General features: G+C 39.9%; 1 protein-coding gene across 1 annotated transcript in view; it reads left to right on the forward strand.

Moving 5' to 3' along the window:
• CACNA2D3 (calcium channel, voltage-dependent, alpha 2/delta subunit 3) overlaps positions 1–24,886 on the forward strand; it is a 1,461,104-nt gene that overhangs the window by 674,727 nt on the left and 761,491 nt on the right. Inside the window, exon 9 of the mRNA XM_006862056.1 lies at positions 16,313–16,387. Within this exon, the coding sequence (XP_006862118.1) occupies positions 16,313–16,387 (75 nt within the window). The remainder of the gene's footprint in view (positions 1–16,312; positions 16,388–24,886) is intronic.

Raw genomic sequence — 24,886 nt, forward strand, 5'->3', positions numbered from 1 at the left:
TATTGTTTATTGGTCCAGTGGTGAGGATTTTTGTTTTCTTTACATTGAGATGCAATCCATGCTGAAGGCTGTGCCCTTTGATTTTCATCAGTAAATATTTTAAGTCCTTTTCACTTTCAACAAGCAAGGTTGTATCATCTGCATATCACAGATTGTTAATGAGTCTTCATCCTGATGCCATGTTTTTCTTCATATAGCCCAGCTTCTCAGATTATTTGCTCAGCATACAGGTTGAATAAGTATGGTGAAAGAATACAACCTTGTTGCACATCTTTCTTAATTTTAAGCCATTCAGTGTTCCCATGTTCTGTTCAAACAACTGCCTCTTGGTCCATGTACAGATTCCTCATGAGCACAGTTAAATGTTCTGGAATACTCATACTTCACAATGTTGTCCATAGCTTGTCACAGTCAAAAGTTTTTGCATAGTCAATAAAGCACAAGTAAACATCTTTCTGGTGTTCTCTGCTTTCAGCCAAGATCCATCAGACATCAGCAATGATATCTCTTGTTCCACGTACTCTTCTGTATCTGGCTTAAACCTCTGGAAGTTTTCTGTTAATGTATGCTTGCAGCCATTTCTGTATTACCTTTAGTAAAACTTTACTCGCATGGGATAGCAAAGATACTGTCTGATGATTTCCTCATTCCATTGGGTCACTTCTCTTTGGAATGGGCACAAGTATGGATCTCTTCCAATCAGTTGGCCAGATAGTAGTCTTCCAAATTTTGTTATAGATGAGTAAGTGCCTCCTGTGCCACCTCACTTTCTTGAAAGATTTCAATTTTTATTCCATCAATTCCTGGAGCCTTGTTCTTTGTCAATTTCTTCAATGTACCTTGGACTTTTTCCTTCAGTATCTTGGTCTCTTAATCGTATGCTACCTCTTGAAATGATTGAACATCATCCATATCCTTTTGGTATAGTGACTCTATTTTGTCCATCTTCTTTTGATGGTTTCTGCGTCATTCAATAGTTTACTTAGAGAATCCTTCAATAACAAAAGTCAAGGCTTGAATTTTTTTTTCAGTTCCCTCAGCTTGAGAGGTACTGAGCGTGTTCTTCCTTTTAGTTTTCTATTATTATAGAGTTGTATATTTCTGTCTTCAATTTTGTTGACAAAAAAATCTTAGGTGTTTTGAAGATCTTTCATTGGGTGCGTAAATATTTATTACGGCTATGTCCTCCTGTCCAGGTGACCTTTAAATCATTATATAGTGTCCTTTCTTGTTTCTCATGTTGTTTTTTGTTTTAAGGTGTATTCTGTCAGAAAATAATATTACTCCTGATCATTTTGATTGCCATTATCTTGATTTTTTTTTTGGTCATTTGATATTTTTTTGTTAGGTGTGTCTATTTTTGTCTTTGTGTGTAAGATACATCTCTTATAGACATCATATAGATGGGTCTTGTTTTCTTATCATTTCTGCTGCTCTTTGTCTCTAGATTGTTTTTAATTCATTTACATACAGTGTAATTATCAATAGGTATTTATTAGCACTCTGGTGTGGTGTTATAGGATAAGTACTAGACTGAAAGATCAGTTTAAACCACAAGATCAGCAGTTCAAACTCACCAACCACTCTTAGGAAACTATACAGTGTCACTATGAATCAGAAATGACTTGACAGTGCTTAACAACAATTTGAATTTATGACCGACATATTTCTGAGTGTTTTTATGTGGTACTGCTGATCTCTTTATCCCATATAATTTTTTGTGCTGAGCTAATTTTGTTTGTGGGTTTCTTATCATTTCCTTCATTACTGTTGTTTTAGTATTTACTTAATCTTTATGATTTTCTTCTTTTAATTTTGATGAGAAATTTTATTAGTTTTTTTTTTTTAAGGTTACTGTATAATATGCTATTTTCTTTTTAAAACATTCTGTTTTATGTTGAAATTAACTTGACTACCCCTTCATTTGTAATTCTGTAACTATACTATTTACTCCTTATTTTTACTTTGAAATTATCTTCATTTACAGATTTTTTTTTCCTCTGGTTCCCTATTTTCATTGTTTTAGTTTTTTTATTATTATTATTATTAAATGTTTTTATTTTGGATTGAGTGAAAGTTTACAGGGCACATCATCAGCTTCACATTCAACCATTCATATAGCTTGTTTCATTACATTGATTATTATCCCCTCCATATATCATCAGTTAACAATGTTTCTCTCTATCCTCTTTAGCTTTTCTTTTTTGGGGGGGCGGGGAACTTGCCTTTTTGGAATTTACAGTCTCGGCTTTTAGGGAAGGTTTTTACATTTGTTTGTGGATATCCAGCACTCATATATGAGATTACTAACAAGCATTACTGAATAATCAGATGAGGGACGGTTTGCTATGTCTACTAGGTAGCTAAAGCCTGATCCTCAGAGCCTATGGTTTGGACGGTCAACAATGCTTGGGCCCACAGGGTCTTGACCTTCTGACCGGGTCTATACAGTCTGCATCAGATCCCCCCTTATTTATTGTTTGTTTAAGGGATGCTGCCTGCCTTAGGCGGTCATTGCGAATCCCTCAGTCTTACCCGTCATCGAAACTCATTGCAGCATGGCAATGGCTCTGTCTTAGGTTTGTCCTGTGTGAGTAGAGCTGAGCATCAGGTGGCTATCCTGACTGAATGCTACTTGTAAAAGTTCAAATGGGTTTCACTGTGTAAGGTCAGCTGATAGTTCATCCATTCCATCCATCTCCTTGCTCATCACTTTTGTCCAGTTTCTTTTTCTAGTTGGTATTCACTTCACTTCTCTGTGCCTTCCTCTGATGCTCAAGTTTCCAGAATTATCATCCAAATCTGTATTATTTGATGTCTTTTGTCTTTTTGTGAAGTGTCTTTTTGTGGCAGGTCCAGTCTCTGCAGTTGTTCTTTTATGTTGGCAGTTGTTCTTTTTTGGTAGATTATCTGCCTAATCTGCCATCTTGCTGAAAGACATTAATTATATATAAATGTTTTCTACATTTTAATCCATTCTAACCAGGACCTTCTGTTGTGGTCCTGGTCAGTATGGACAGTAAGTGCAGCGAGGTACCATCTTATTCTTCTAATGTCTGACTAGAGGAGATAGTGGTCTGTGTGGTCCATTAGTCCTTTGGACTAATTGCTTCCTTGAGTCTTCAGTTTTCTTCAGTTTCCTTCCCTACAGGAGGGAAGAGACCAGTAGTTGCCCAACCACAAGTCTTTGTTATTGTTGTTAAGTTCCGTGGAGTCGATTCTGACCCATAGCACCCTGGACAGGGTTTTCAAGGAGTAGCTGGTGAGCTTGAACCACCGACCTTGCAGTTCAAATGGCATTGCAGTCTGATGCATTAGCCCACAGCACCACGCTGGGACTCTACAAGTCTTTAGGCCAGTGCAAATAATTTGTACCATTCATTACCTTGTATGTGCTTGACAAATACCCAGAACAATGCTTGGTAAATAGTAGGAGTTTAAATTTTTGTTAAATGAATAGAAATAGTAGCTGCGTTCTATAGGGAGTCCTGGTGTGGCACTGTAGGATAAGCACTGAATTACAAGGTCAGTTTGAGCCACAAGGTTGGTAGTTCAAACTCACCAACCATTCCTCAGAAACTCTACCCAGGGTTCCTGTAAGTCAGAACTGAATTAGCGGCACTTACAACAACAAGCCTTCCATAGAGTGTGCCTATTGAGTGCAAACTAAGTGCCTTATATGGATTCTCTCATAGAATGTTTCCTCTGTCCTATATGACATGGAGAGGTAAGCACCAACATCTGGAAACTAGAAGTTCAAGGTCATACAGCCAGAAAGTGGCTCACTCAGGACTCAGTTAGGGACTGTCTAACATTACCCTGTCTTGCTTCTGAAGCAGATAAGAAGAGACTATAAGGCATTCCCTAGGTGATGGACATCCATCTGATTTACTTGAAAGGGTGGTGGCTATGTGCTGTGGAATTTGTGCTGACTCATAGTGAGTCTGTATATGGTTTCTGAGGCTGTAAATCTTTACGGGGGCAGAAAGCCTCATCTTTCTCCCATGGAGCAGCTGGTAGTTTCGAACTGCTGACCTTGAGGTTAGCAGCCCAACTCTTAACCACTACACTACCAGAGTTCCTTGATTTACTTCTAGTCACTCTTTAATGAAGTTGTGTTAATTTGCCCTCACTTTGAAATAATTGCACCAACCCCTACGTTAAAAAAAAAAAAAAATCTTCCTTATAGTCATTTTCGTTTGCTGGATGTGTAGCGTTGGAATCATTTAAAAGTCTTATAACATTTTCTTGCATTAAAATAAGACTAAATACATACCTTATGCACCTGTTCCAACTTACCAACACATCTGACTCAGGAGCACACTTAAGGCATGTTTGGCTTGCCTTTGTAACATGGGGGACTGCCTACAGTGAATTCATTCATCCATTTTACTGTGAAATTATCTGACCCTGGGGGACTGTTCTGTGGAAGGAGTCTTTTAAAGAGTTAGAACTTTGCCATTTTCAAATAAAGAAAAGTTGCTATAGTTGCCAGGTTCTTTGTAAATATGCAGATTAGCTTGGTTCCTCCACATCCTGAAGCATTGAAAGATAAGCCGCTAATTTGAGACTATCTTTCTTATTAATCTTTAATTACTCATTACAGAAGTCTCAGAAATCCGCCTACTAAGGAGAGCTAACTAATTACATGGTGGATCCTTTATCAGTCAGGATTTATTGTTCTGTTAACAAAACCAATCGATTGAAATGATCTACGTAAGTTCATTAAGATATAAAAACCGTGTCAGCTCAATAATGAAGAGAATGTGATTAAGATAAGTAAAAGCAGACATTCCAGTTATTATAGAATAGTTAAGAAAAAAAAATTAACCAAAAATTGGCCCCTAATATAAAGAAACTCTAATTAGAGTTCCCATTAACCCTCATCATGCATATATTTGTTGGTTTTTAACATACATGGTCAGCTTTAAACCTATTTACATAATTATTTCAACAACTGGAAAGACATGCTGAAGTTTTTTATTTGAAGTGTTTATAGGAAAATCATGAACTCTGGTCCCCCAACGATATGGGAATAGTTCAGAAATGCTAGTGAATTTATATTAAAAGACCTATGTCATAAGGGGGCCATTAATATTAACTATCATTTATTGATTGCTTTGTGGTGGTGGTGGTGGTGGTGTGCTGTGGAGTCGGTTCCAACTCATAGTGACCCTGCATAGGGTTTCCGAGGTTGTAAATCTTTACAGGAAAAGAAAGCTTCATCTTTCTCCCATAGAGTAGCTGATAGTTTTGAACTACTGACCATGAGGTTAGCAGCCCGACTCGTAACCACTACCCTACCAGAGCTCCTTTGATTGCTTTGTAGTAAAGCCAATATATGTTAAAAAAATTAAAAAATTCAGAAATGGTTTCTTCCCCTTCTGTTAGGCACGTGGTCATCCAGAGTTTTCTGTGAATATGAATATACTCATTTTTAACATAAAAAAGGTTTACATTCTATGGAATTTTCAGCACATTGCTTCTGTACTCTTATTGCAATCGACTTGTTTCTATGTATCTTAACAGTAGGCCACGATATCATACATCGTTGACGTACGTTATTTGACCCTATCCCTGTTTTCTGGGCATTAGTCTGTTACGGACTTTTTTTGACTCACAGGTGCTTCAGTGAATGTTTGTTTGTTGTTGTTGTTAGGTGCCATCCAGTCACTATGCACAACAGAATGAAACACTGCCAGGTCCTGTGCCAGCCTCACAATCATAGCTATATTTGAGCCCATTGCTGCTGCCATTTTGCAAATCCATCTAGTCGGGGGTCTTCCTCTTTTTCTCTGACCCTCCACTTTACCAAACATGAAATCCTGTTCCAGCTACAGTGACTAGACTTCACATATATTTTTGCCTGGTTGAGTATACTTCTACAGAATACAATCTAGAAGTGGACTTGCTGAGTACGGGTATGCAGTACTGCCAAAATGGCCACCAAGCAGAGTAATGTTTACACACTTACCAACAATTTAAATCAGTTGATCACCAACTTCAGCTGTCAGAGTAGAACTGTACTCCACAGAGTTTTAAATGATTGATTGATTGTTTGGAAATAGATTGTCAGATCTGTCCTTTGAGATGTGTCTTTGTGTAGAGTCTGAATCTCCAGCCTTTCTGTTAGCTTCTTAATGTATTAGGTATTTGGCCCACCCTGGGACACCACCAACAATTTAAGGGAGTCCTGATGTGGTGCTGTAAGATAACCTCTGGATTGCTAACCACAGGGTAGGCCGTTCAAACTCAGCAACCTCTCCTTGAAAACCCTATACTGGGTCACTGTGAGTCAGAACCAACTTGATGGCAATGAACAATAACAACAAAATAGTAGATACATGCAAGTAAGTATCCCTCACTTTTTGACAGCTCATTTTATGCCATTTGACTTTTATGAAAGACCTACTATTATCTTTTTTAGCTAATGATATGAAGAGAATTTTCACTCTTATGACAAAAGGTGAAAAGCGAGAAATTAGTGTTCAGCATTTATTTTTCAGTGAGTCATCCTGAGCAGCAAGAATTGTGTCGCCAAATTCCTTCCCTGGCAACTGCACTGTACAAACATATTTTCTACTTTATATAGGCTGTGTATCGTATCATTTTTGTTTTTGCTGTGTTTGTTTTATTTTAGGTTTTAAGTGTGATTTGGTCTGATTTGATAGGCTATTTTTAGGGTCTGGGAATGCTGAAAAATTCTTCCAACTTAAATTAGTGGTGATTGCTTCTTTGCTTTACACCATTTAGTCTTGCGAACGGTTTCCTAGAAACGTTCTACTTTCAGAGCGTGAGGGAAACCAGTAATGGGCAAATCTTCATTTGTATTCCTTTGAACTGTCTCTCACAATCCTGAGTGTGTTTCAACCAGTTTCACCACTGCCCCATACCCCCATCACGCCTCCCCTTTCTACCCTAGGAAGAGCTGTTCTGGTAATGTGGTGTGGTTTCCCTCACATTGTTTTGGATAGTCTCTCCTCTAGAGGGGAATCCCAGTACAGATAAGTGCAGGAGGACGGGATATTGAAAAGTCCATCCTGAATGCCCTGCAAGCCTCTTCCAGTGTATTGTTCTTGTCACCCAAATTCCACTTACTGGTGAGGACATTATCATTGCACCTTTATCATTACCCTTCTAGCCTTCACTTGCTTTCTGGGTAGATGTTTAAGGAGAGAACAAGCGTTTTAGAGACAAAGTCAGGACTACTGTATGTTTTTCTTTGTACAAATTGAGTTTATCACTTCCATTTGATTTTAACCCGTCATGGCAGGGAAGAGGAGGGTGGAGATTTCAATAGTGGGAAAGGTTTTCATTAGCTAGGTGAGTCCATTTTGCATGTTTTAGTAAATTGATAGCTAAGTGCATCTTGTATATAATACTGCATACCTACTGAGCCAGGTCTTTCCAGAGAATAAATGTAAAAAGATAATGTTAAAAATTATTTTAGCTTTCATGGGTAGGGTATTTTAAAATCTATATAAAACAGGTGAAGTAAATGATTGAAGTATAAAAGAAGGGTTGAAATATGAGAGTGATTTTGCACAGTTGAAGTTAAAATTTAAGGTTAAACCGCCGGTGCATGAAGAGAGATGTCTCTGACAAGAGAAAGGCATATTTTTCTGATTGACTTTGACGTCTAACTCCAAGCCATGCATTAAATTAACAATATTATCATAAAAATGAGGGTGCTAATTCTGCCCAATGCTGAAATTTGAAAAATGATTTTACAGAAGCCTAAGTCATGCATTAAATGAGCACAGTATTAACTAGGCTGATATTGTTAAATCAATTTAAATGCCTCCTCCAGCAGCCTGTATTTGTATAGAGTTGAATAGAGAAGAACATCATTTGTTAGTTCAACCCAGAACTTTCTGGTGCCCTGGTTTTAATTTGCAGATTTTTCTTTAGAACCCTTTCTCTGAATGCTTTGCGGGCTGTGTGTTTGCTTTTTTTAAAGTAATCTATTCCGTATTAAGAGTTTCGAGATGGGATTTTCTTCCAGTGCTCATTTGTTCTGTACTGCTATTTCTGTCCAGTCATTTTTCAAATTACATAAGGAGCTTTGTAATGCGAAAGATCTCTGGGATGTCTTGTGTTGGTGAAAATATTGTGGATCCATCCACTTCATTACATAATCCATACACATTTTCATCCTAAGGCTAGGAAGTAAAAAATGTACCAATAACCCCCCCCCCCCACCCCACACACACACACAAAGCCATAATGGAGTCTCAGCAGTTCTGCATCAGTTTCTTGCAGTGTATGAGCAAACCAGGATTTCCATTCTCTGATTTTGGGGGGATCTTTGGATTTTCTAAAGCATACCCACTTACTTCCTTTGCTTGTTGTTTGCCTGTGATTTGAAAGGTCAGGGATTCTCATCTTGTTTTTAATTTTTTTGTGACTTGTTTTTGTTGTTGTTGTTGTTCCTGTCATAGCTGTTCAGGTTTTCTTTCTTATGTTTTCCATTAGTTATTTTCTCTACCATTTTGCTTTTTCATTTCACTGTTTAGATTATGCATTCATTTAATAAATACTATTGTGTGCTAAGTGTTATGCATTGTTGTTGTTAAGTGCCACTGAGTTGGGTCTGACTCATGTGATCCTTTATAGGGTTTCAGAGGAGCAGCTGGTGAGTTTGAACCTACAGCCTTGCTGTTCAAACCAACTTTGTGGGACATTGTTTATCCTACAACACCACACCAGAACTGCTCGTGTTAAGCACTAGGGCTGCCTTTGTAAATAAGAAACACTAGTTCTATACTCTCCTGGTTGTGAGTTTGTGAGGTTTTGTGTGTGTGTGTGTGTGTGTGTGTGTGTTTTGGTGGTGAGAGGGGCAGTCAAGAAGCTGGTGCTCAGGATCCAGTGTGGTCATACAGTCTGAAAAGATAGGGAGGCTGGACGAGCACAGAGCAAAGGTAGGTGACCATGCCGGGGATCCAAATTTTCAGAAGCTCCTTGGAAGGAGTGATGACTAACTGGACACCTTACGATACATAGGCCTTGGTGATGGTGGTGGTTGGTTATGTGCTGTAGAGTCGGTTCTGACTCATAACAACCCTGTGCAGGGTTTCCGAGGCTGTAAATCTTTACAGGAGCAGAAAGCCTCATCTTTCTCCTGCATAATAGCTGGTAGTTTCAAACTGCTGACCTTGATGTTTGCAGCCTGACTCGTAACCACTGTGCTTCCAGAGCTTCTTCCATAGGCCTTAGGTAGGCTTATGCAATGGGGTAGGGCAGGGAAAAAAGGAGGGAGGAGAAGGAACAACTGAGAAAAACCTTTTCCAAGCCCATTGCTCATGCCTTAACTCCCAACCATGTATAGACTAAGTTTCTTGGCTGACTTCAAGTTCATTTTACCTGGAGGGTGTTAGAGAGAGATGAACATGGGAGATGGAGTGGAGATGGGCATGGATGATTGTAGGAAGCTTGGGAAAGAGTCAGATGAGATCAGATCACACTTTATAGGATATGTGGAGGAATTTGGTTGTCTTCTGGAAGCAGTGGGGGTTGTAGAAGGAATCTCAGGTGAAGGGCGCCATATTGGGACATTCCCTCAGGTCTCTTCCATGCTAGGTCTTCCCTTATTCGCTGTTATAGGTGACTGATGTTTTCCTTCTGGTAGGCCTGAAAGTCGCATTGTTTTCATTAATTAAGTGCAGCTTCCAACACTACACAGGGTGAAGAGTCCTCAGTATCATTTGGAACCCAGAGTCCACTGTTCTCCACTTTCCTGCCTCTGGGCCAAGATTTACTAGCCCATGACTGACACACATCTACACACATCTGCGCTGAAGCTTGTATGTGTCTAGGTGGACAAGTCCAATCCCTTTGCTCTTACTTTTCAGATTCCTCTCCAAAATGTTCTGGTCACTTACATCGTGAAAGTTAAAACTTGCCTTTCCTATTCAAAATCATCAGTAAAACCCTTATAGAGGATTCTGCTGGTTCTTTAAAAGGGGGCACATAGGGAGTGCTTACAGTAAGTGGGGGCAAAAGGCAGATGGTGATGTGGCCCTTGCAGTCAGAGAGTGGAGGGGTTGGGATTGGGCAGTAAGGGTTAAGGGAGGGTCATTCTTTCGTGAAGAGTGTAGTTGGATGTAGTCTAACACCTGAGGAAGACTGTGGGTTCATCTCAAGCCTGATTTTATATTTGGATGGACCATTGCAGCATCATGAACAAGCACTTTTAGTGTAAAAATACACAAACATTTTCTACCAGTGTAATGAATGTCTTCTTTTACAATAAAAGCAAGAAAAAGAAGTTCATGATCTTGCCATAGTGATGATGATGTGCAGATTTAGCCATTATTTTATGTCTCTGGGATGAAGTAGGTGCTTAGTTAATACTCAGGAAACAAATGGGTCACAGTGGCAGGTGTCTTCCTGGGAGAGAAGATTCAGCACTAGGCTGGCTGCAGTTTCTTGGATCCCAGTCTGCCAATGTCGCAGGTCCTGCCACATTCTGGATCTTAGAAAACTCCGAATGTGACAGGGAGTGGCAGTGTGTTGTCACCCATCATGGTGTTCTGTCTTGGGCGTTCAGACAGCATCTGTGCCTAATGGTGCAGCACCTCATCTCCAACATATGCAGAGTCCATGCTGTCCTGAGGTCAGGGGATGTGACTCCTTTTCCTGAGAGTGCCGCATTTTGTCACCTCCCCTATCTCACTTAGCAATGACTGGACTCCTTAAGTCCATTTTCTCCTTAATTAAATAATTTTAGTATTCATTGTTTTTGCCTTTTATTATTGACATCTGTATGAGTCCTATTTTTGCACAACAGTAAATTATGTGCTACAACAAGGATTTAATCTTTACAGGGGCAGAAAGCCGCATCTTTCTCCTGCAGAGCCACTGGTAGATTCAAATCGCTGATTTTGTGGTTAGCAACTCAACTCTTAATCTACAATGCTACCAGGGCTCCTTTGTTAACAGTGCTGTTGTTATTTTAGTGCCATCAAGTTGGTTCTGACTCATAAACACCCATAGGGCATCTGAGGAGTGACTTGAGACTTTGAACCACTGCCCATGTGATTCAAACTGACCTGCAGTCCAGTGCTTACCCTAAAGCATCACACCAGGCCTCCTTACTGTAGGATATACAAGATAACAGACAGTGGTCAGTGTGATTCACTGTAGCTTGAATATATCATAATCTGGGGACTGCATGTACTAGCTCAGGGCAAAGTCTGGCATCTGCTGGTCTGGGCTCTGTTCAGCGCACATCACACTCACATGTTTATTGTCTTTCCCTTTCATGCATCTGTGCACGTGCACACAGTAGTCCTCCTCTTTCTCCTCTGCGGGGATCTGTGTTGAATCTTTATTGAATGATCTCATTTCATCCTCAGAGTGAGCCCCAAAGTGTCATGCAATTGTATCCCCTGCTCCCCCAACACAAAAACGTGCTCAACAAGCTGAGATGGTTTGGCCTCGGCCACTCAGCTGGGGTATGACAGAGCCAGGATTTGAACCCAGGCTAGTATGCCTCAGGTGCTTTAGTGCCACTAACCACTAACTGTGTGAAGCCAGAAGAGGAAAGCCAGCCAGAAAAGAGATAGAGGGAAGGAAGCAGTCAGTTGTTGTGTATCCCGCTGGTTGTTATGTTCTTACAGGGATGAAGGTTGTTGTATGTCTCCTCAGCACAAGGTTGGCTGGCGGCTGGGCCTTCTTCAGGGTTGCTGTGCTTTGTCCTCTCTCCTCCTCTTCTGCTAAGAGACACTTCCTATTTCCCAGAAATCTGCAGGAAGCTGACCAATTCAGGGTTGGGTGGCTTGAGTCCCTTTTTAGTTTCAGTCTTACTAGTGGGAACAAGCAAAAGCAAATGACAGAAGAATATATCTGACTAGTAGGTATATTTGTTGCATCTTCTTCTTAGAGGATTGCTAGCCCACTGTTAAATTTGAGAAGAACAGTTGTTCACAAGGCCATTAGTTCCTGGTGTGGCACTGTGGGTTAATGTGCCAGAATGCAAAGCCATTTGAACTGCAGAGTTGGTGGTTCAAGCTTACCAGCTACTCCTCGGAAACCCTATACAGGGTCGCTATGGGTCGGAACCAGCTCAACGGCACTTAACAACAACAACTGGAGGTGACTCGATCTTCAGGTGTGAAATTACAAGCATCCCATACCATTGTTTCACAAGCTAGAAATACCCGTGTGATAGGCCTAATGTAGATAAAGTTGGGAAATAGGGGAGAAAAGGAAGAACGGAGGTGAGGACACAGAAGCTGAGAGGTTTCCAGGCACAGCTGCTGGGAGTCAGGTGCAAACGCAGGGCATCATCCTTTGTGTCCTGCTTGGGAGGAGTCACCGAGTGACATGGTGGTCACGCATGAGCAGTGTGCCTTTCTGCTGTGCACCGACCCCTGACGCATATGGCTAGGCCCAGCTCCCTTCAGTGATACAGACCAGATTGCTCAGCATAGTTTTGTCCTGATGCAGTCAAGGGAAATTAGTCAGCTACAAGCTTGGATGCTGCCACTAACAAGCTGGCTTGGTTTCCGAGGAGCAGATTCTTCCACCATGGCCATGACACATACAGCAATGTTGAGCATGGTTTTGATTACTGCACATATACCTCCTTGATGGGGGCAACAACTTCCTGGTCTTCTTTACATTTAACTCCCCTTTTCAGCCCTGCATCTACACGCTTTTATATCAGCAAAGCAGTTTCTCCTCTGTTCATCTTCAGAAGCTGTCCTCTGAAGGACATGCATACGTTTACCCTAAAGGGTAAATAGAAGAAGAATTAGCACCTTCTTATGCATAAGAATAGACTCCTGGTATGATGCTAGATCAGCACTGGACTGTGGACCACATAGCCAGCAGTTCAAACCCACCAGCTGCTCTTCAGAAACCCTATAGGGTTGCTATGAGTCTGTACCAATTCCACAGAACTTAACAACAACATGCAAAAGAATATGAGATCAGAGAGGTTTAGTGACTCTCCCAAGGCCACACAGTAAGTACTTGGCAGCGGCAGGACTTAGACCTCAGTGTCCTGACTGTCAGCTGAAAACTACACAGGAACTAATAAAAGTGTGTATTAGATAGAACCAGAATGTAGATGAAGTTGTAATTCACCTGTGGAATGAAGGGAGAAAAGGCAGAAGGGATCCAATTGGGAACCTCAGTTAGGAAGGTTTTAGGTTACAAGTTACAGAAGACCTGCAACAAAAAGGCATCTGGACTGCTAACTGCCAGGTTGGTGATTAGCAACATCAATAATCTCATGTTAGAAGCACGGGAGGGGACAGAGGCAGCTCAAGTGTCATCACGGGTCCACACTAGCTCAGTCTTCATGCTCTGCCATCCTTGGGGATTTACTTTCCATTTATAGACTTCTCCCCTCATGGATGCAAAATGACTGCCAGTGCTCCCCAATAGTATCACAAGGAAGGCAATGAGCATAAAAGGCCTTTCCTTTAATAACGGTAAAAAAGTTCCGCTGAAACTGCCCAGAAAACTTCTCTTTATATTTCATTGGCTGGGAATGAGTCACATGATCACCCCAACTGTAAGGCCGGCCATGAAAGCATATATCCAGAGACTGGGAACCACATAATGATTAATAAGATTCAGAATGTGTCATGCTTTAAAAATGGGCATATAGTCTCCCTGAGCCAACTAAGTCAGCAAAGGAGAATGAAGCAGGGAGGATGGCTACTGTGTCAGCAACTCCACATGTCTACCACTGTGAACTGAATGACAACACAGAACTTTGAGGAAGGCCTTCCTCTTCACGTTGTATTGTGTAACTGTTTCCTGGATCCTGATATTCTGTTTGTTGATTGAAACTAGCATTCCCATTTCCCAGTGGCTAATTTCAGATTTAAATACACAGATTTTTTTTCTTTCATGCCTCAAAAGAGTAGAATTAAAGCTCTAAGACCCCTGAGATATAATTTATTTTTTCTTTTCTAACACTATATATGAGTTGAAACCCACTGGACGGTACTTAACAGCAACAACAAAAATTATGAATGAAGTCTTGATGTGGCAGTCTAGGATAAGCATTGGCATGCTAATCACAAAGTCAATAGTTCAATCCCAGCAACTGCTCCTCACAAACCCTATTCAGGGACACAATGTGTTAGAACTGACTCAATGGCTCTTAGCAATAACAACATCAACAACAATAACACTAAGTACAAAGGTTAAAGAGAAAGCAGAAGGCTAACTGAAGGAGAAATAAGAGTCATGGCGACAAGAGTGGTAAGGTCAGACTGCCTGCGTGCGAATCTAAATTTCTGATGGCTTCAAGAAAGCTGATTGCTTTTGCTCTGCCTCGGTTTCCCCACCTCTGAATGGAGATTGAGTAGAAGTGCTGACTAGTCAACTAGCCACGGCTGAGATAACCTATGAAAGAAGATTTTGTTTGTGCAAGATGAAGAAAGTGCTCAAGATGGTTCCTCACTGGGCTTAGGGCTGTTAGTCCTCTTCTTACTGTTGAAGCACCTAGACATTTGTAAACTGATGCCTCCCAATCATATTTCAATAGCCTTAGGGTTGTCTTTTCTTCTAGTCTATCCTTGCATTGGATCCAGAGCAACTATTCCAAACTCCTCTCTTTCTTTCACCTACTCCGTGTAACACCTACTCCGTGTAACACCTACTCCGTGTAACACCTAGTTTGGTTCTCGCTGCTAACAAGCATAGAGTCCAAACTCATTAGATTGGTTCAAGAGCTTGTTCTCTGAGACATGATTCTGGTTTCTTCCCCCAGGAGCTGTGGGCTGGACCTTTGGTTGCTAAAGTGGAAACATCATGACACTTTCATTGAACAAATAGTTAGTTCTTAGACACTGTGTTTGCCACAGGAAATACTCTGAGGATCTAGGTATAGACAATAATGATTGGGCCCTCCTTTGGGGGATCTTGGTAACAGGCAATTAGAATTTGAGAACATATAGAAGAGGGTCCTAACCTCAAATTGACCTAGGAAAGCTTCCCAGAAGAGACAAGGAATACATTGTGACTTGGAGGATAAACATAAGATGCCAGAGCGAGGGCTCCTAGGGGAGGACACAGTATGTGAAAGGAGAACTGAAGGGAAAAACGGGACATGCCAGATTAGTGTTGGCGGGCACTTGATGTTAATGAGAAGGCTAAGTAGAGAGACTTGAGCTATAAGAATGGTTAAGGAGTCCAGAGCCCTGCAAAGTCCTAGAAAGGTTTACCTGGAGAGCACTGGGTTGCTGGGAAGGGAGTTTGGCAGGAGGGAACCTGATCAGATTGATTTTCATGCAGAAAATCAAACTTGATGAGAGAAATGAAAATATTGAATTAAATTATGCCTCCTCTGCAAAAGAAGGTCCCAGAAGCTTTGCTCCATTCACTTTATTATGGCCAACTCTACTTTGAGGAGGTAGCTCTTCCACAGTCATATTTTGAGTGCCTTCCAAGCTGAGGGGCTCATCTCCTGGCACTATAACTGACAACGTTCTGCTTCTATCCATAATGCTTTCACCTTTGGACACTCTGTGTACCAATGTTCCCCTGCAACTCATAAGGTTTTCAGTGGCTACACATTCAGAAGTAGTTCACCTCACCTTCTTCCTAGCCTATTTTATTCTAGAAGCTCTGGTGAAATCTATAGCTTCCCTATACCAGTGGCATAGTTTTCAGCATCACAGCAACATGTATGACAAACAGAGAAAGAAGTGGTAGGGAATGAAGATAAGAATGTTCAAATTTCCACTTCCTTTTTGTGCACTTTGAAAAAGAGTCATATTGTGGGACCAAAAATGATGAGAAGATGTGACATCAGTGACATGGAAGATGGCATCACTCACAATTCATGAGCAGGGTACTGCTCGACACCCACACATCTTTCCAGAGTGACTGGGGAATGTTAAACTCTCGCCTTCTCTCTTCTATCCTTACACGTGACTCACACGTGTCTCTTGACTTCAGAAGCCAAATTCTTGTGAATATTTGAGTAAATAATGTTTGGGTTGTATCCACCCAGCTTGCCGATGTTCTTTCCATTCCATGTGGACCATATTATGTTGGCCATTCTCAAGAGGTTCCCAGTATTTGGAGCCACTCTTGAAGGGTAATTGGTTAACTATGAACACCATGAACCTTCTCAACACAAGCATATGCTCTAGAAGTATCTCTCAAATAAGAAAAGAATGAATATTTGCTTTGACAATTACACTTGTCTGTAGGCGTATCCATGGTGAAAGGCCTTATGTGAATGAATTGAGATTATGTTTGGGTGTCTGTTTTTTGTGTATATTGTAAATTATTAAGTGTCTTTCTAAATATTTACTGTTGATATGTTTTCTTCCTTTTGCAGTATAATAACATGTTTCATTATGTGGAACCTTGCCTGAATGGAACATTGGTGCAAGCTGACAGGACAAACAAAGAGGTAGGGACTGCGTTTGGGCAGGGAGTGTTGGGAATCACAGAAATTGCTTAAAACAATTCTGCCTAATTAAAAAAAAATTCATCCCGTGCATTTCTCATTCATTGAGGCCCCTTGGACCCCCAGTGTACAGAATCTTAACTTGCCAGTTAATTGCTGTTGGATTGACTCCAACTGGTGGTGACTCATTGTGTGTCAGAATAGAACTGTGGTCTATGGGGTTTCAATGGCTGAGCTTGGGAAGAGGTTTCCTTCCCAGTTGCCTCTGGGTAGACTTGAATCTTCAACCTTTCCACTATGCGCCAAATGCTTTAAATATTTGTGTTACCCAGGGACTCTAGAATGTTTACTGAGAGGGATAGATAAAATAATGATATTGAGTTCATATGTGTGCAACTGCATTGATTGTTTTCTCTTGTTCCAAGCATAGCCCATGTAGATTCATATAAGAATATGGTTCTTGCTGAGATTTTAACGAAATCTCAATTTCTTCTCGGAATGTACTTATCATAATTGATTAAATAATTATTCATGCAGTTATTTACTTTGCTAGTCTCCCCGATTGGAACGTAAGCTTTACAAGGATATGGAGTGTCTAGCTCATTCCTCTATGGGCTATGTTCTCAGTATTGTCCACTCCATAAATTCCATGGAACAAGGGAAGGTATGTAAATGATGTCCTTAGGAAATGGGATCAAGATTATCCTTCCAGTTGGCACACCTTCCAGAAAAAATAATAGAATACATTTCTGTAAAATAAAGTCTGCTTCTTTTTGTTGTGTTGTTAAGTGCTGTCAAGTTGGTTCTGACTCACAGTGACCTTGTATAGGGTTTCCCAGGCTGTAAATATTTGCCGAGTAGAAAGCCTCATTTTTTTCTTGCAGAGTGTTTGGTGGGCTCCTACTGCCAACTGTGTGATTAGCAGTCCAGTGCTTATCCTACAGAGCTACCACATTCTTCTGTTTCTCTTTGTTGTTGTTGTTAAGTGCCATCAAGTTGGTTGTGACTCATAGCAAAACTGCATAAGGTTTCCAAGGAGTGACTGGTAGGTTTGAATCACTGACCTTGTGGATAGCAATTCAGGGTGTATCCTACAATAGCACTCAGGACTCTATGTTTCTCTTTAGCCATCTTTAAATTTTTTAGTGAAACCACCACAGCCACCCACATAACACCAGGAAGGACCTGTTTACAATTTAGATTTAAGATGTGTGTATAACTATACCAATGCAGTATCAACTAATCAAATATTTGATTGTACCTGCCCAGAAAGTCTACTTCTTCTTTGGAGAACATGCTCCTATGAGGGGTCTGAGCACCCTAGGTAATATAGGCTAGTGTGAGGCACTGGATATGTGCTGGGTTGGCAGGGGGTGGCATACGGTTATCTATGTTACAGTGCATGGTTTGAATATATCTGAGGAAGTGAGCAATAGAGGATTGGGAGAGTTTCATTTCATGCAGAACACAGAGCAAGAATGAAAATTTAGACCAAAATAAAAAAAAATCTATGCTCTGATTTTAGAGGGAGAGAAATCAGTATACGAGGAAGTTCATGAAAGCTCAAATGTTCATGAAACAAATGTCGTCTTTTAATTGAATTTTTCATAAACTTTTTGTGTTCAGAGACTATTTGTCCATGGCCATTTTTCTAAGTCAAGGTCAGTAGGTAAACTGCAACCACATTTCTCTGGGATATTCTCTTTAATTGACCATTGACTTAGTCTGGTTTCTACCCTTTTCTCAACATTTTAGTATTAAAATTTCTCTATGGCTCAAATAAGTGTCTGATGATAGTACTAATAAAGTTAAACAGAAAACATGGCTGCAGTGACCAAGGTCTTCCTGCAGGGAGCTTCCCAAAGTGCTAAAGGGCAGTGCAATATTTGAATATACAAAGTATCGTGAATGAAAAAAAAAAGTTACAGAAAGTGGGCTAAGAATGCCTTTGACTATACCAGTGCTGGAATAGTTGTGACTGCAAGAATTAATCCAGACTTTTGATTCTACCAGTATGGGGTAGCTCTCAAGTCCTCTTCCTTACAAGTGGAAAACCCTGAATATAACAAAGCAAATAAGCACAGGGAAACTGAAAGATGGAATGAAGAAAATACACTACACAGGCCAAGGACTTGAAGACTTGGAAATGAACTCCTTGGATTTCACAGAAATCCATATATGCTGAATAGAGCATTCCAGGAACCTCCACATGGACCACCAATAAACCCAGACAAATCGCTAAGAAAATCCTATTACTTCTATCAAAGGGACAAGGAAGAGGGTGGCCTAAAATAGAAAATGTTTGTAGCAATACACGTCCTACTCCAACCAAGCACCAGAAACTCCACTGTCTTCTCTAACCCCTGTTCCTGATTGGACATGATGGACTCATTGGGGCTGACCAAGAAGTTAACCTTTCACCCCACCAGATCCAACCCACATTCACATGACCTTTATAATACACATTAGCAAAGGGATTTACTGCTAAAAAAATAAAATAGGCCCCAGAGTACCTTTTTTAAAACAATGTTTTATTGTGAATTATGTGTTAGTTTACATGGGAGAACATTAGCTTTACATTCATTCTATCGTATATCATTTCATTGCCATGGTACCAATCCCCTCTATACATCATCAACCAACCGAAGGGTAAACCCTGCAAGATCTTCCCCTTGGTCGTCAGCCCCTCTCCCTCTCTGGGTCTAAAGTCCCCAGCTGTTCCATCTCTCCACATCATCATCTCTGCCTCTGTGGCTATGTCACTGATTATGGGCCCAGGAGTCCCCAGGTCTTGCCACACTGCTGGTCAACCAGATCTCTACCTGGATTTACAGGAGTCTATTAAATGTGGTAGGGCTTAGCTTGCTGCTTCATTGCTCTTTTTACCACACTTCACCTTATCAGTGACCAATGTGGTCACCAGTCAGAGCACGTGTCTGCTTTAGTATTCCCATTGAGTCTTTTTCTTGGAAGGGGATTTGCTCTGAGAGGACGCGACCACTTGCCATGATGTCTCCTGGGCGAGCAACTTGCTTGTTCTTGTATTAGTCAGTTGAACTGCCATTATTGTTTTATATTTTTCCTGTTGGTCTTTCTTTCAAGAAGTATCTTCTGTTCTAGCCACTTCAGGCTGGTGTGCGTATCCTTTCAAGTGGAAATTTCCCACCTCAGAAGATTCGGGATGCGGTTCAGAATTCCACCTATGGTCTTATGTAATGCAGAGGCTCCACAGGAAGCCTCTTTCACTGGGCATTTTGTAGCCCCATTTTAGGTATTCTAGTCAGTTATAGGCAGAAGATGGACTTACAAACTTTCTATGGTGATATTTCTGGCTATTCCTTTCTCTCCCCCTCAAGTGTCTATTTTATAATGGTATGCAAGGGAAACTAAGATTCAAATGACAGCCAAGCATCTTAACATTGTTTTCCCCCTTTTGCCCATTCCAACCATGTCTCAATCCCGGTATCCCAGAGCCCTGTTGTTCAAAGGTTGTGCATACATCATTATTTACCTCTGTTCCACTTAGCCCATGCAAACCTGCCTAATCGTTCTCCCATCCACCTTGTCTTCCATCTCCCCCTGCTTCTTGTGTATTGTCCGCCTCCCCAGCACCCAAACTATCCTGTGTCCGTTCCCTACCCTGTGCTCCACCAGTGCTGTATCTATCTTATTTGATTGTTCCTGTAGAGTTTCCCTGACTTCTTCCTTATTTTTCTCAACTCTATTGTAAAGTGTTTTGAAACATTTTATAATCATTTTTCTGAATCTAAGAATTGCTGAAATAACCCATAGGAAGGTAATAAAAAGAAAGACAGCAGTGCTAAATGAAGAAAATGAATAGGAAAAAAAATAATAAACTGGTACAATTAAATACTTATTAAATACCTTAAGTGTAAATTGTCTAAACACATCAATTAAAAGATAGAGATTAACATAATAAATTTTAAAAAGAAACAACTTCAGAAAGACATAATTCAACAATTTGCTTTTTATAAGAATTTATTTTCTACAAGCAAGTTTCTTGAAATATATTGGCAAAGCATATTGAAAGTAAAAGATTTACAACTAAGTATACCTTGCAAACAATTTTTTTATACAAACCAAGAATGGCTATAATATATAGATAAAGTTATCTTTAGAGGAGATAATATTATTAGAGATAGAAAGGGATATTACATAATAGTAAAATGATCAATTCAATAGGAAGAATTAACATTCCTAGAAGTATTTGGACCAAATAATATAGCCTCAAAATATATGAAGCAAAACTAACAGAGCTGAGAGGAAAAATAAATAAATGTATTGTTGTAACTGGAAACTTCTGCAACTGACACTCAACATTGATTGATTACGTAAAATGAGGGAAGTTATAGAAAATATCATTATCAATTATTAGTATCTAATCAACATTTATAGAATACCCAACAACCACAGAATATACATGGTTTTCAAGGATCTGTGGGATAATCATCACAATAAAAGCCATAAAATAACTCTCAACAAATACAGAATAAATAAAAGCATACATGGTTTGCTCTGATCATAATGGGATCAAACTAGAAATCAATAACAATAAAAAACCAAGATGAAAATCTATAAGCACTTAGAAATCAAACAACATAGTACTAAATAATCCACTGGTCAAAGTGGAAGTCTTAAATGAAATTTAAAATACATATTGAACTGAAGGAAAGTGAAAAGATAGTGTGTCAAAATATGTGATACTAAGCTGTTAAGAGGGACATTCATAACAGTAAATCAATAGTTTAAGTTCTGACCTCATGAAACTAGAAAAAGGAGCATAAGATAAGCCCAGTGCAACCAAGAGGAAGGAAAGAATAAAGAATAAAGATCAAATTGAAAATAGGAAATCAGAAAGGAAAAGTCAATTAAATAAAATGCTAGTTCTAAAAATATCGCTGAAACTGATACACCTTCAGCAAGAATGGCAAATGTAAAAAGAAAGAAGATACACATCCCCAGTATCACTCTAGACACAACTGTCATTAAAAATAATAAGGGAATAAATACTATTAACAGCTTTAGATCATAAATCAGCTGCATTTTTGCATATTGTATCTTATGCAAATAATATACATGTAGTGTTTTTTTCCTCATTTTTTTGCAAACCAGGCAATCTCCTAGCCTGTTAGTTTCCTGTGTGCATGTATGCACATTATTTGTGTGGGAATGTTATATATGTATACATGTTTGTATTCAGTATTAACATTGAGTATGGGAAACTGAAAATAATATCATTTAAAATGGCTTCAATGAAAATGAAATACTTAAGTATAAACTTTAAAACATGTATAGGATCTATATGCTAATGAAAGTGATCAAAGAAGACCTAATTACATTGAAAGAAGTGTAAGGTTTATATAGTTGAAGATTTACACTCATAAATATATCAATTTTCTTCATATTGGACTATAAGTTTACTGTAATTTTCTATCAAAATTTCAGCAATTTTTTTATAAAAATGAACTTTTTCTACAATTTATATAAAAGTCATACATGTTAAACAATTTGCTTAGTACATTGGTGGTTATGTGCCGTGGAGTTGGTTCTGACTCTTAAGCGACCCTGTACAGGGTTTCCGAGGCGATAAATCTTTACAGGAGCAGAAAGCCTCATCTTTCTCCTGCAGATTAGCTGGTAGTTTCGAACTGCTGACCTTGCGGTTCACAGCCCAATATGTAACCACTATGCTACCAGAGCTCCTTTGCTTAGTACATAGAGAGAGACAATATTCTGCTTTTGGTCCAGACTCTACCTTGCGGCATGGTCTGACTCCAATTCATAATACTGCTTTGGACAAGTTTGCTCTCCTGCCCTGGATCTTGCTCCTGGCTCATTACATCTGACCTCCAGTTCATAGACCTTTTGGGCCATAATGTGACCAGAACCACTTGCTCACACATTTTATGTAAAAATTTCACATTTTATGTAAACTTGTGATTTGGGTTCCTCAGCTCCTGACACTACATGGATGAGAAGATTCCTCCAGGCTCATCTCTGAACTATGGAATTGGTACTTGCCAGTCTCCACAATTACATGAACCATTTCTTTTGACAGTTGTGAGTTTTGTGAGACTTTGTAGCATATTGCAGACCCCTGAGACTTGAGGGAAGGGAGGAGTGGTGGCTGTTACTGAGAATTATGGTGTGGTGAAACATGTTGGGAAAGTCGAACAGTTGGGATCTTTAACCTCCAACTCTTAGGGACCAGCCTTGTGTTGATTTTTTAAAAAGAAATTATTCATATACATATCAATCAATGAAATAGAATTGAGAACCCAGAAATATATCCATAGGAATAGACACATCTTTTTTATTTTTGTTAATGTTTTATTGTGAATTATGTGATAGTTTACATGGGAGAACATTAATTTTACATTCATTCTATCATACATCGTTTCATTGCCATGTTACAGTCCTCTCCATGCATCATCAACCAACCAAAGGGTATACCCTACAAGCTTGTCCTCGGTTCCCAGCACACAGCCCCTCTCCCTCTCTGGGTCTAAAGTCCCCAGCTGCTCCATCTCTCCATGTCATCATCTCTGCCTCCATCTCAGGCATCACTGCTTCTCTGGGTAGGGTCCCACTCTCCGCTCTTCTCCCTTGATGGTCCCAGGGACCTCCGCTCCTAGGCTGAAAAGTTAATCACTCCCCTCCTTGCTACAAAACATTTCCAACCCTCACAATCAGTCCTGATGACAATTATTCACTATTGTATCACAAGAGACCTATCCGCATTTCCTTTCATCAGCCCTACCTAGACAGATTAGATACTACTCAGTGGAGATTTCTACTTTCCTCCACACCCTCTGGATCTAGGTTCCCTCTTGAAAGCTTGTAAGCCAGTCACTTCTTGCCTTTGTAGTCTTCCCATTTTGAGTAGCCAGTGTCCAAGTTGCCCATCCCTGTCTAATCTGTGTATGGAGGGGGGTGGAAATGATCCTTGCTGTAAAGATTTGTTCCCTCTTTTCAGCTACTATATCAAATTGTGTCAGATTACCCTTTTTTTCCTCTTCTTTCTTCTTCTAGTTGAGCTCTGATCATCCAGTCATTGAAGCCAGGTCAAGTGGGTATTATCTGCAAATGTGGGTGTTCTTGTGCATATGCCCTCTCTTTTTATCAGCTGGATGCTTCACTCTCCACTCTAGTCCTCTGTGGCTATGTCACTGACTCTGGGCCCAGGAGTCCCCAGGTCTTGCCACACTGCTGGCCTACCAGGTCTCTACCCAGGTTCACAGGAGTCTATTGAACGTTGTAGGGCTTAGCTTGCAGCTTCATTGCTGTTTTTCCCTCACTTCCCCTTATTGGTAATGACGTGGTCACCAATCAGAGCATGTATTTCAATTGAGTCTTAGTCTTGGAAGGGGGTTTGTTCTGAGGGGACCCTATGACTTGCCTTAATGTCTCTTGGGTATAGACACATCTTTTTGACAAAGATGAAAAGGCAATTTAATGCAGGAAGACTATATGAGGGGGCTTTTAAATTTGTGGGAAAATAGCATTATCTTTTAATTTTTACACAAATTTTTGAAGCCCCCTTATAATTTTAAATAAAACATACTGAAATGCATGACCATATATACCCACCTCCCAAAACAACACAAAACAAAAACCTTTAACTAAAATTTCACATTTTATATAAAGAATCATTAAAAATGGATCACAGACTTATATGGAAACTATTAAATGATGACATTTTTCAAGCAAACACAGAAGAAAATCATTAAGGGTCTCTAGCTAAGAGTTCTTTCTCTTGACAGCATAAAGGCACAGTCATTAAATAAGAAAAATGGGTAAGATGGACTTAATCAATTGAAAAACCACCAAACCAAACCAAAACAACAAACCCCAGCATTTTATTATTGAAATATTCTGCTCTATGGGAAAAAAGGCAAGCTACCTGGAGAAAATATTTGTAAGCCATATATATGTAAATTAAGGAGTAGTATCCAGAGACTATATGAAAAACTATCAAAACTAAACAGCAAAACAAATAATCCATCCAGATACAAAATTAGTAAAAGACATGAAGAGACATTCACTGAAGATGATAGGCAGATGACAAATCAAGACTTGAAAACATAGTCAACATCATTAGTCTCTTTGTTGTGTGTTATTGTTGTGTCCCATCTACTTTGTTCAGACTCTTAGCGACCCTATGTAATGTTTCCAAGAGTGGCTTGTAACCCTGTGGTAAGCAGTTCATTGCCTATCCTTGGGCCACACCAGGGCTCATTAGTCATTGGTGGTGGTGGTTATGTACCATGGAGCTTGTACCAAGTCCTAGCCACCCTGTATAAGGTTTCCTAGGCTTTAAATATTTGTTGTTGTTGTTGTCAGGTGCCATCGAGTCTGAACCGACTCATAGTGACCCCATGCACAGCAGAACGAAACGATGTCCAATCCTGGGCCAACCTCACTACCGCTGCCACACTTGACGCCATCAATGATGCCACCTGGCCAATCCATCTCGTTACG

Source organism: Chrysochloris asiatica, unplaced genomic scaffold (assembly GCF_000296735.1).
Source record: "Chrysochloris asiatica unplaced genomic scaffold, ChrAsi1.0 scaffold00046, whole genome shotgun sequence".
Lineage (NCBI taxonomy): Eukaryota > Metazoa > Chordata > Mammalia > Afrosoricida > Chrysochloridae > Chrysochloris > Chrysochloris asiatica.